General features: G+C 39.7%; 2 protein-coding genes across 10 annotated transcripts in view; one reads left to right on the forward strand and one right to left on the reverse strand.

Moving 5' to 3' along the window:
- The first annotated feature begins 304 nt into the window (after nucleotides 1–304).
- Nucleotides 305–6,315, forward strand: LOC113815047 (AP-4 complex subunit mu-1). Of its 3 annotated transcripts, none has more exons than XM_027367138.2 (9): nucleotides 305–463; nucleotides 3,321–3,410; nucleotides 3,493–3,727; nucleotides 4,345–4,452; nucleotides 4,741–4,815; nucleotides 4,983–5,145; nucleotides 5,247–5,445; nucleotides 5,614–5,833; nucleotides 5,967–6,315. In XM_027367138.2, the coding sequence occupies exons 3-9, from the start codon at nucleotides 3,569–3,571 to the stop codon at nucleotides 6,144–6,146; spliced, it is 1,104 nt and encodes a 367-aa protein (XP_027222939.2). In that variant the 5' UTR covers nucleotides 305–463; nucleotides 3,321–3,410; nucleotides 3,493–3,568; the 3' UTR covers nucleotides 6,147–6,315. The 3 variants fall into 3 exon arrangements, with proteins under 3 accessions (XP_027222939.2, XP_027222938.2, XP_027222937.2); XM_027367137.2 differs by having other exon boundaries at nucleotides 3,509–3,727; XM_027367136.2 differs by having other exon boundaries at nucleotides 3,321–3,406; nucleotides 3,509–3,727.
- LOC113815053 (polyamine-transporting ATPase 13A3-like) overlaps nucleotides 6,310–12,500 on the reverse strand; it is a 27,160-nt gene continuing 20,969 nt past the window's right edge. For 6 of the 7 annotated variants that reach the window (XM_070142886.1, XM_070142889.1, XM_070142887.1 and 3 more), the window contains exons 18-27: nucleotides 12,134–12,383; nucleotides 11,616–11,839; nucleotides 11,258–11,418; nucleotides 10,785–10,957; nucleotides 9,900–10,062; nucleotides 9,269–9,530; nucleotides 8,804–8,936; nucleotides 8,467–8,586; nucleotides 7,959–8,276; nucleotides 6,310–7,743 (exon numbers count right to left, since the gene is read on the reverse strand). In XM_070142886.1, the coding sequence (XP_069998987.1) occupies nucleotides 7,540–7,743; nucleotides 7,959–8,276; nucleotides 8,467–8,586; nucleotides 8,804–8,936; nucleotides 9,269–9,530; nucleotides 9,900–10,062; nucleotides 10,785–10,957; nucleotides 11,258–11,418; nucleotides 11,616–11,839; nucleotides 12,134–12,383 (2,008 nt within the window). In that variant the 3' untranslated portion in view covers nucleotides 6,310–7,539. The remainder of the gene's footprint in view (nucleotides 7,744–7,958; nucleotides 8,277–8,466; nucleotides 8,587–8,803; nucleotides 8,937–9,268; nucleotides 9,531–9,899; nucleotides 10,063–10,784; nucleotides 10,958–11,257; nucleotides 11,419–11,615; nucleotides 11,840–12,133; nucleotides 12,384–12,500) is intronic. The other variant, XM_070142891.1, reaches the window with a different exon arrangement.

Here is a 12,500-nt window from a genome sequence, read left to right on the forward strand (position 1 = left end):
TAGAGGGTATATCCTTTGCACCATGATATATATACTTAGTTATTTTTTCTTCACTATCAGTAATCAAATTCCTTTTCCTTCTCCTTCTTACGTATTGGGCAAGGGCAGAATGTGTCACGTGAATGGAATGGATGTTGCAAAATGACTGTTCTAAGGAAATTCTCTGAATTAAATGCTATTTAAAGGGAGGCTAATAGAACAGCCCCTTCTGCTTTGTTTACATGTATAGACGCGAGAATCGGGGTGAGAAATAAAACAAAATACGATCGGAAGAGACGTATAAGAGTACTAAAGCTTATCAAATAATATTCAACTCGCTTTAGCAAATATTTACGAAGTTCCTTTTCGCACTCTATGCATGGTGATCATCAACAATTGACAAGTCTGATGCCTCAAAGTGCCAAAATGTTGAAGGCTTTCTCAATATCCAACAAGCGAGGAGAAATTCTCTTTATCTCAACTTGTATCCTTTTACGAAGCAAATGAATTGTCGGCAAGCAGGGTAGATAAACTATGCTCTGAATGTTATTGACGAATACGTAAGTTACACCCTATACCAGCCTCTTTTCTTACCAAAAGGGACGGAAATTAGGTAATTTGTAAGATTATTTTTAGGTGACTTATTTGTTCTATGACCGGACTTCCGTTACGTATTATATTATTTAAGTCGCGTGGCATGCGCTAGCTCTATATTTTGTATCATTTATAATAATTCACGTGAACTATCGTTCTCTACATTTCCTTGCAGTTTCAATATATCCTTATCAAGGGTGCACATCATCCAAATAAACGAATTTGTTTTTTGTGTGTAGTGGAATGAGTTAATGTTTACGGTATGGACACACTAAGCAAGGACATACTGAAGATGATATTCTATAGAGGAAAAGAAGTTGTAGTCATCAGTACTCCTCTCGGTCCGCCTGAGTTTGGTAATTTTTTTCTAACTGTTCCACCAAACATATCACAATGATATTGGTATCATTGGATTCCTCTCTTTGTCTACATAGCAGGTATGTAGATTTTAGCAACAGGTTTGGCATGGGGAGGGCATTAAAGGTACCAGGGTAATTGCAGGTTAAGATATGAATAATCAACACAGAATTAGTCACTATGTTGTCTAATGCAGGGGACTGTGCCCACTGCGACCCCCCCATGGGGTCTGCTGCCCCCCAACTCCAGCCCAAAGAATTCTCTTCGTATTCAGGAGATAGCCTCGGACAGACTTGGCAGCGACGCTCTCACATGACAGTTGTGCACTATCTCCTGCAGTGAATACATTGAGGATTCTTTGTATTTTTGGGCAGGGGTTGACATTAGTCAGTACAGTGGCTGATTCTGATTATTATTCATATTTTACCCAACAATTTCCCCTGGTACCTTTCATGCCCTCCCCTGCTACTGGGGTCCAGAGTATGGGGGTTTGGGGGGTTTCCTCAATAATTTCTATATATTTGGAAACTAGAGAGTAAAAAGAATCCAACAATACCAAAATGAACACAATAACATTTGCTGGGGGTTACTGGAGGTGGTAGAGCCCCTCTTCAACCCTCCCCTTAGACAGTACCCAGTCTAAATTGTCCAGTCACGATAATTTAGTTTCCTGAATGAAGTTTTTGATGTGGAGTTGGGGACTTCGTCTCTGGTGAGTGCGTTCACCTTGTAAAGATTTACTGGGGAATGTATTCAATGCATATTTATCAGAAACTATCTACAGTAACAGTATTGGTAATTATTAGAAATAAACCGAAATCTTAACAGATGTGAATTTGGCTAATATTATACCAGCAATTAGAGTTACTAAATGTAGTCTAATATAATGATTGAACCTTTATGCCTCTCATCACTGTAGCAAAGATCAATAAACCTGCATGTTTATTTTGGGAAGAGGGAGTTTCTTCTTGGTTCTTCAATTAAAGTAAGTTACCAAACAGGGCTAGATGCTCTGTCTTACCAAAATATTCATGGTGTAGGTTTGTTGGCCTTTACTGCATTGATTGATTGTCACTGCAATATTCTGATTACCACTAATGTTAGTCCAATTAGTTGGTTCCCAGTACTAAAATTATTATATATGGGAGTAGACATCATATTTTGTCTATTGGTATTAGAATCATTAGTCACTATGCTTTTCTGAATAATTACCTGAATTCTTTTGTTTAAAATTACACTAATCTTTTAATGAATAATGCCCTTCTCCAGCATAAACTTTCAAAAGCAGAAAAAAAGAAAGTTCTTATTCACAAACTTCTCAATCTCTCATGCTTAAAATTTATAGGGTTAAAAGTAAAGTAACAATGCCATTAGTCTACTACTATTTCATCAAAATCATACACTGACTGGCAAGAATTATGCCTTATATCATAAGAATTTGACAGTCTTCAGAGTGAGAAAATTTCCTGCCAATATTCTATTAACTCCAACAGAAGTGATAATAAATCAGATGTAACTTAAAGATCCATATTATTGTATTTAATCAAACCACAGTAAAATAGTAATAGAGAGACAGCTAAGTTCCTTGAATCCAGTTGCTTTGCTGCCCAAGCGTGGCAGAAGTCTACTTAGGCTTATCTAAGTGTGCACTCATGGGTGTTTGGCTGGGTGCACATGAACACTTACGTTCAGAATTCAGTCTCCTTGCCTCCCCATTGTAATATTATTTACTTTTCTGCATAAGCATGTGTTGCTCTTTTCCAATGTCTACATATGTCATTTGATATGCTGCATACAGAACAATAAGTAACATTTTGTTATTTGTATAATTTTTTATGTTCTGTAATATTCTGTGATACCCAGTTCCTCCAGTCACAGCATTCAGGAATAGGATCCTGAGTATGGAAAGAGTATCCTCCCTGGAACAGGCACTCTTCCAGTCATGGGTCATGGATCACCATGAGCCATCCAAGAGTTTTGTGCCCTATTGGCGAGTATTTGCTATCACCTATGCCAAAATTTTCCATGACAGCGTGTTCACGTCACCTAGCCCTCAAACCAATATTTTTCATGACATGATGGTCACATCAGATCATAGGGATTAATTGATGTATGAAAAAAAGGTTCCAATGAAATATTAGATTGACAGAGATCCAAAGTCACAAAGTCATGATTGATATTACTAGATACTGTATATGATAATTAGTAATAAGTAAGACATTGATATTGTGTAAAATGGTTATTGTAATGAAAAATGAATATAAAGGCTTCTTATGAAGCTCAGATAGTTATATATATTATCATGTTATGTTCCTATGGAAATGCTCAGCTAAAAAACAAACACAAAAGGCTTTCATCTTGCAAAATTTTCCTTAATTGGTATTATTCAGTTGAGCCCAATATGACCAAAGATGCCTTCTACCCATTCCTGTCAGAAATCTCATCATCTCCACATGGAGATCCCCCTCCTGCCTTTGTAAGTAAGTGTTTTTGATTAAGTTATGCTGTTATTGCTGTTTACTTGTTTTATATTTAAAGATATGGTAAGGATGAATATATTAGGATTTTTCTTTTTCAGGCAAAAGATGAGCACAAATATGTGTATATCTTCCGTGATGACCTCTACTGGGCTTGCATCATGGGCAATGGGAGACTGACCGAACAGTGTGGACATATGCTCATAACTGACAGTTTGTGCCAACTTCATCGAGTATGTTCTACCCTGTGTGGGACAATCACACAGCATAGCATCACCTCTAATTTAACACTCATTGCTGAAGTAGTACAAGAAACCATGGTAAAGTTTATGTGTAATCCTTATGTATTACTCACTAATGGTGTGGACATGCAGGTTATAGAATTTGATTTCTAAAGCCATTAATGAAGTACATGGGTCAGCGGATGTATTTTCATGACTGAATTTCCTAGTAAAACATTCATTCATTGGTTTGTTTGATCTTGCTCTATCTTGTGGTAGTAGTTTGTCAGGAAAGTGATCCTTATTTGTAATGTTAGAATACCTTTGTTTGTTTATCAATTCTGTTTTGAGTTATTGCGCTCAGATTTCAGTGGAATTAGTATTTATTGCTTTCATTTTTTTTCTCTCATCACAAGGATTGAACTTTTACGTGTGCCTGCTACCTTAGCCTAACGAAAAATAATATTTTTTCAGAGGGCAAAGCCTTTGATAAATTGCATGGAGACAACCCAACTGAATAGTTAAAATGCTATGACATTTTGCCATCCTTCAACAAGAATTATGTTTCATTATTTTATTGTTTCATTAATTTCATTACCCAATCCTGAAATAATCCAATAAGCACTTGTAGGATGGTTTTATGTATGTCAGTGTGGCAGATTTATATATTGATATTTCTTATTATATTAACTGATATATACAATGAATGTCTACAGAATGGAGGGTTTCTACAAATGCAGGCAGCAGATAAGCTACAGTCACACATTTACAGTAGTGTTGTGACTGCCAAGGAGAGTTCTGTAATGACAGCAGCTCCTGGATTGGTATGAGAGTTACATTTAAGTTTTCATATCTTTATCTTCTTTCTCATTATCAACTTCATCATAATTTCTGGGTCAGAGTATAGTTTTAGCCATGAGACTTAAAGTGTTCTGGAGTTCTTTCACACAGCAAACTTCCAAGAAATACAGTGAAAACATACTATTTGTAATGTTTGATTCTGATAAAACTAGTCATTTATGTATACATATATTTGAGAAAAGTATGTACTCTATGTATTTTCCTTGATATTTTTCTGTGATTACAACCTTAACAGAATGTCACTCTTACAGTTTGGCATGGAAAAGTCTGCTCCTTGCACTGCTGCACAACAGTCAGCTTTGGCAGTAGATAGCAGTAAAAGAGAGGTAAGCTGATGTGAAATATAAATCAAAGGTATTGATAAATTTAGCCTTATGTAAATGTAAGCTAAAATAGGAAATATCAAATAGATATATGTTGATAGACTCTTATGATGCTCAGTTAATCACAAATGGGATAAACCATAATCTTTCCTTTGTGATATTCTCTACAGCTTTATGTGGATGTCGTCGAAAAGGTTTGGGCTTCCGTAGCATCAAATGGGACTGTGATTCGTGCAGAAGTAACAGGATCTATAATAGCCCGCTGCTTTCTTGCAGGAAACCCTATGCTTACCATCACCCTAAACTCTCCTCTTTGCACAACACCATTAGAAGGTAAAGTATTATTGTACACTTTTTTGCTTCAATCTGAGTTTTATTTACTTCAAACTGACAAGTATGTGCCTATCTCAGGATCTTGACTCTCTGTTAAGCAGGATTCAGCACTGGAGCTAGGATGTCAGAGGTGGAGTTTGGCACTGGAGTAGAGGTTGCTGGTGGGGAAACAGGTCGTCAGCTGAGTGTGATAATATCTCCAGGACATGAAGTGACCATAGCTCGCTACACACTATCCCCAGACCATCCGCACCTCCTGCCCTTCAATCTTGCTGCCTCATTTCATAGTCTAACTGCAAGGTATGCAGGGGGCTAGCTCATTTTACTTTCTGTTTCATTGATGCAATTAGAATTCTGTATGAATCTCCTGATCATTTTGTGATCTTTCCAATCTGTTATAGTTTGCTTTGTTGTTGTTTTTATTTGATCATAAATTTAGAATAAATCTTCCCTTTTACCAACTTTCAGTGATTGTGAGCTCAGATTAAAGTTAACAAGCAATACAGGAATGGGTACTCTTGCACCCCAAGTGACTTTCCGGGCAGCTGCACCCCCAACCACTGCAGCAATAATGTCCAGGACTTCAGGCCCAAAAGACCAAAATATCAAGTTCTCCCCTGAAGATAAGACTATTACATGGACAATATCACAGTTCCCAGGTGGCAGCTATGCACAGGCTTTCATAAGGGTAAAAATTAATTCAGTTAATGATTTAATCATTTTCTTAATCCTATTCATTTTCAACAGTTAGAAGTTAGCTTTGTTAGAAAAAAAAGTTATTTCCACTTATTTGGTTTTAACCATTGATTTTTTTTTTGCAGATGGTGGATGCAGGTGGTAATGCTACCATAGATTCAGGGGAACTGGACTTCGAGGTATCCCGTTGGGTGTGTTCAGGAATCAGAGTAGAAAGAGTGAAGTTGAATCCAGCCTTAAACAACGTCAGTAAATGGGTTCGATATCTCACTACCTCAGATAGTGTTAGCGTCCGCCTATGTTAGTTTTAATATTTGTGCATTGACCATCTTGTTTTTAACTCTTCATTTTGTATGTAATGTTGACAGTTGATTTTTGTTTTTTAATGTTGGTGATTTCTGGATCATAAGAGTGTGTAATTATTGTGTAAATGTGTATTATAAATGAAATATGAAAATAAAAGTGTGCTCAATATCAAGAACTTTTTATTGCATATGTGAAAAATTATTCTAACAAGAAATTATAAGCAAAGAGATCAGACTAATTTTACATTTAAGGAATTTTTCAAAGTAATTTTGCCAAAAAAAAAAAATTAATTTACTTAAATATGTCATCCTCATAATGAAATACATTATTCTTCATTTATTACATTGTGAATTGTCTGGTAATACTTGCCTAACTATGTACATTACTTTTTTTCTTTTCTTATTTAAACACCTATGAAAACTATTTAGATCACTAGGGAAAGATGTTTTCAGTTTTTCACCATGCAAATAACGTCTACACTAAAATATGTACAGGCATTTTTTTACTTTTATTTCTGCTAATTATACCCATTGCTTAAAATTAGAAAAACAAGGAAAACTTCCTAACATTGAGACATACATGGTAACATAAAGCCTAGATGTATCCCAAACACACCATGAAACAAGTACAATTATACAATATACATGAGAAGCAATTTTTTGATAATGCATTTTAGATTTGAAAATCCCTTTTTTGTTGCATCATCATAATACACATAATAGAAAGAATGCATTAATCTTAAAATAAAGCTGAAGTATTTTTGTCTATCACAACAGGGTACTGTATTACATAGTTAGAACATTGGTTTATCAAATACTATTAAAATCTTATAAAGCTATACATGCCTTGAACGTGAATAGGTACAAATGGCATGCATGAACATTGTGCTGTGCAAAACATTTCATCTCATACAGTATATACAAGTAGCTGCATTAGGATATCAGTTGTATTTCCTTTACACATTCATTTCTTTGATTTTAAATGCATATGTAAGTATGAATATTATTAATACTTAGTACAGTGGGGTCCAATATAATAAATAATGGAGTATTCACATAGATACTGATTTGACTCTATGTTGTTTTAAAGTTCCACAACTTTGAACATTTCCTATACTCATTAATGAATTTCTGCCTTAGTTTAAATTTGTATTCTATTATTCAGACAAACATAACAAGGCTTCTGTATTTTAGATGTCTGTACTTTAAAACAAATACTGAGATTATTTTACATAATACTCTTGTGCAATAACATAAAATAACACAGGTATATTGGTACTTCTGATAACCCAATATCAAGAATATACTCATTTTCTCAACAGTATAAAGATTAGATATACAAAAACACAGTAATAATTGCACTCAAATTCTCATCTCGGAGGTTTGGAACACTTCAAGCATTACTTTCTCTGCTTTCCCCTTGTTCATGGGGAAGAGTTAAAACATGGTAATTCTCAACAGAAGCTCCTTGTTCATTGTTTCCATGGGAGAGGTGGCTCTCAACAGGTCTTGGTGGTCCAGGTACATCATATAATAACTGTGGGTGTCCAGGCCAAGAAGCTTCTTCAGGAATGGTTTGTGCAGTGTTCGTATCATCCTGAAATATGAAATACTAGACTGAAGCAAGGACATACCCAGGAAGGCAGTGGCAAACAAGAGTCAGTTTTCTTTAAAGGTAAGAGTGATTAATATATTGTTGTTCTTTTTAGGGTAAACATAATACATTCAGTATTTGTTTTGTTTCTTTGTTTAAAAGTACCTTAAAGAAATTTACATTAGTTCAAAAAGAGCAGCAAACCACAGTATTCTTACCAGATGGCTGCTAAGTGCAAATGATGCTCTGGATATGCGATTCCAGGCAGCAGTCACACTTTCTAGCAAGCTTGAATTTTCTTCATCTTCAGAATCTGCAAATTTCACTCTCCTTTCTGGCATATCGTCATTAAACTCAAGCTCATCTACATAATTTAAAACGTCATCCATCTCACTTTTCTGTCTCTCCGTTCTTCTCCTGAGGCTGTCCAAATTTCCGCCTGGAGCTGGTGCTTGTCCTTGCACGGGGTCCTGGTAGTGGCTCTCATCATCCTGTTCAAAATCTTCAGTCCTTTGCAAATCTCCATTATAAGTCTCCTGTTCAAAATACCATAAGGATTATTATTACAAGCATTAGCAGCAAGAAAGAAATGTGTGCAATACAACATATCAACAACAAATCATTGTTATGTAATATGTAGAACAAATATGTTATATATAACATTATATAAGCTAAATTCTGTTAACCTCAATACATATAGGTCTACCTTCCTTTTACTCAACTTACCGATATTGTTGCATAGATCTCTTCTCCTCCATTAACATTACTTTGCTCTATTGATGATTGATCAGTCAGCCTAATCACCTCATAAGGTTCTGCATCTTCAATGTCCCCCTTATTATTGTGCTGTAGGGTTCAATGGCAGTTTAAAATATTTATTTACGGATTTGGTTAATAATGAATGACATAATTTGATCTCTCTTAATACCATGTTTCTCTTTTGAATATTGTTTAGTGATATATTTTCACTTCAGAATTATTCATTTTCGACTTTGTATACTTCAAGATTTGGCAATACGTCGGTGAATTTGCGTTAAACGAAATTAATCTAGGCACATCCTACCTTCTTAACACTCCCTTTAAAGGTGCTGAATCCACCTTTAGTTCCCATCATGATTTGATGCCTCACGCTGTGGTTGAACATGAACCTACTTCCTTCGCTTTGTTGACTGTCCCAGGGTTCTCTGTAGCCGGCACTGCAAGAAATACCATTTGTGAAAAATATTACGTTATTAATCGGTGTGTTAGGCCGTTCTTCACAAATCTAGACGACCGGTTTGTTAAAATTGTGAGAGGCCCGACACTATGAATTTTCACTGTATATCTATCTAATATATATGCACTTGCCTATCAATTTATCCAATAGGTGTGAAATCTAGATTGATAAATAAAGTGCCCTGTGTATAACAAATCATTTAAGCGTGTTGGTAAAAAAGAAAGAAAAATACCCCTCCCCCCCAAAAAAAATGTAATTTGCATTCAGTGTTGTTATTGAGTTCTCCACTACACACGACGTCCAAACCATTACCTCTCCGGCGGAACGGTCTCCAGCAAGTTCGCCGGAACGGGACTCGAAACCTCGCCGAAGTTCAACGGCGGCGTCTTGGTCGTCATGGCAACGCTGGGTAGTTCGGGGACATCGATGGGGGAAGACTGACTTGGGTTGACTTCGTTGTGGTATTTGACGGTCGCTTTGAATCGGTGCCTCCGGGTGAGCTTTCTGATGAGGAGGGCGGCCTCGTCCTTCTCCAGAGTTTCCGAGTCCATCGTTTCGTCTCCCTCATCGCCTTCTGCCGGAGAAGTGTGCGAGGGAAAGTTTTGTATAACGTTGGGTTTGTTTGTGTGTGCGTGTGTGTGCGTGTGTGTGTGTGTGTGTGTGTGTGTGTGTGTGTGTGTGTGTGTGTGTGTGTGTGTGTGTGTGTGTGTGTGTGTGTGTGTGTGTGTGTGTGTGTGTGTGTGTTTGTGTGTGTGTGTCTGCGCAGGTGTGCGAGGAAGTGCCGATGTATCTGTGTATATTGTCATCTTTCCATCTTTCTACCACTATATCTATCTTCCACCTGCCTGTACATACCATTCAACTTCACACTTACACCTAAAAACCGATCTTATAGCAAACTAACAATCCACAGCCATACAAAAAAGACACCTATTTTCCATACCTGCTTCGTTCCCCGCATCGATGTCCGGGGGCTCTGTCAAGGGCGGCCAGCTCTTGATGTCCTTCAGTTCGGCCTCGAGCTTGGCGTGAGGAGATCGCGGCCCGCAGGTCCTCGCCAGCCAGGGCATCAGGCGCTCTTGGATCACTCCGTATAACCACCAGTGCTGAAATATTTGTTGCGGAGTTTTGAAAAATCGAGATACGTTATTTGTACGACGAATATGTTGATCTGGTTATTACGGGCTTATATTTTTTCCTTTCTCATTCTCTCTCACTCACGTTCTACCCGTCCCCCCCACTCTCCCTCTCTCTGTTTCCCGCTCTCTCTCTCCCTCGCCCTCTCACACTCCCACTGCCATATCCATTCACATTCACCCTCCCTCTCACACTCACTCTCCCCCTCCCCCTTTCTCGTCCCCCACCCTCTCCCCCTTTCTCCTCCCCCACCCACTCCCTCTCTTCTTCCTCTCCCCATCTCACTCTCACTCTCCCTCTCTCCTCCTCCACCCTCTCCCCCTCTCTCCCCACCCTCTCCCTCTCTTCTCCCTCTATCCTCCCCCACCCTCTCCCCGTCTCTCCTCCTCCACCCTCTCTCCTTCCCCACCCTCTCCCGCTCCCTCCTCTTCCTCCTCTCCCTCTCTCCTCCACCCTCTCTCCTTCCCCACCCTCTCCCCCTCTCTCCTCCCTCACCCTCTCCCGCTCGCCCCTCCCCCCTCCTCCCCCACCCTCTCCCACTCCTGCTCCACCCTCTCCCCCTCTCCCCCCACCCTCTCCCACTCCTGCTCCACCCTCTCTCCTCCCACCCACCCTCTCTCCTCCCAACCACCCTCAATCCTCTCCCCCCACCCTCTCCCACTCCTGCTCCACCCTCTCTCCTCCCACCCACCTCCCACATGAAGGTCACGGCGCCGTAGAGGATGACGACGAGGAAGATCATGGCGGAGAAGCTGGCGGAGGGAATGACCTTGAAATTGAGCAAAGTGATCATCCATTCCCCTTTGTAGAAGTTGATGAAGATGCACAGCACCGTCGAGGCCAGGAGGTACGCTGTCAGGATGTCTGCGAGGGAGGAAGGGGAGGAAAGCTGGAGGGGGACTTTTGGAGATATTTGGCTTATATTTTTTTGTTGTTCTTTGTTTGTTTGTTTGTTTTCTAGAGAGTAAGAGCATAAAAGGTAAAAGATAGTCACAGGATATGCCGTGCAAAAATGAAAATTAAGTTTAATAAAAAAAAACGAGTTCTATTTTCTTGGTGAAAATATAAGATTGCGATAGTCATAAAAAATGCATAAAAAGGGTACTTCAGTTACTCAAATAAATCAAAAGAATTGGCCACTGCAAACGGCAGCACAGAACCTACAGTTGGTATAGATTGGCTTCCGATAAGGCGACCCGTGCGAGAATACTAAAGCACAGATGACGTAAGTATAGTAATTGACAATGATGAGTTCCGTGTTCTCAAAGCTGGGTTTCGGCGGGGCTTCGAACTCCAACTCCTCGGGCGGGACGAACTCGACAAACCTATTTTTAAAAAAGGAGGAACACTGTTAATCAACAATAAAATCAAACTATAAATCCCATCCCACCATACAACTTACAGCTTCGACAACCAAAAATAAAACAAAACCAATAACTCTTCCCATTATCCATTGAACAAACTCTCTTCCCACTAGTCCGCAACCTCAAGAAAAAAAACAGTACAAAAAAAACATACATACCATGGTTGCACGCGGAGGTAGAGCAGCAACAGCCAATAAATAATAGTCTGGAAGATAAGAAAGGAGAAGATGGAAGCCGCAGGGAGGAAGGTGAGAATGCGCCGGGTCGGGGGTCGGGGCACGAGGCGGTCGGTGGGGCCAGTGTACCCCATCACCAGCACCGGGATTGTGGCCAAGACGAGGTCCATGGTCACGTACTGCTCGTCTGAGGGCTCCGTGAAGATCTGGCCAGGGAGGAAGCGGAAGGAGGCGTCGACGGTTAGGAATTAGGATAGATTTTTTTTTCTTTTTCTTTAGGACTCTCAAGGTACTTATATACTTTTAGGATTTCACTGTGATTAAATTTCAGGGTTTGATTTCGTCTGTGTGTATTAGGAAATAAATTGGTTTTAATGTATAGAAGTTGCAAGTCCTGTACGAAATGTCACGGCGTTCAGTACCAGGCCTAATTAACAGAATATACAGACAAAGCAACAGAATTGATATGTGTATGTGCAGCATATCCGGTGGGTCCTGACCGAGAAGTGGAAGACGACGCAGATGAGGGCGCCGAACATGGACGCGACGTTGTACTTGAAGGCGGCGAAGATGGAGACGAGCGTGGCCCTGCCTTCCAGGAGGAGGGTGGGCACGCACGTGATATCCTGGCGGCGCGAGGTGAAGGGCGCGGCCACGGAGGCTTCGGCGGACGAGAGAGAGATGCCCGTGTGAGCCACCTTGAGGGCGCCGCAGTCGTTGCAGCCGTCCCCGCACATGGCGACTTGGTGGCTGGAAGGGAGGGTGGAGGTTTGAGCGGCTGTTTACTGACGGCTTTCAGAGGATTCGGTGGTGTGTAGTCTGAGTTAAGTCACTTCGTATATGCTCAGTAAGTCGAAGGGATGATAT

Source organism: Penaeus vannamei, chromosome 30, assembly GCF_042767895.1.
Source record: "Penaeus vannamei isolate JL-2024 chromosome 30, ASM4276789v1, whole genome shotgun sequence".
In the NCBI taxonomy this organism is placed as follows: domain Eukaryota; kingdom Metazoa; phylum Arthropoda; class Malacostraca; order Decapoda; family Penaeidae; genus Penaeus; species Penaeus vannamei.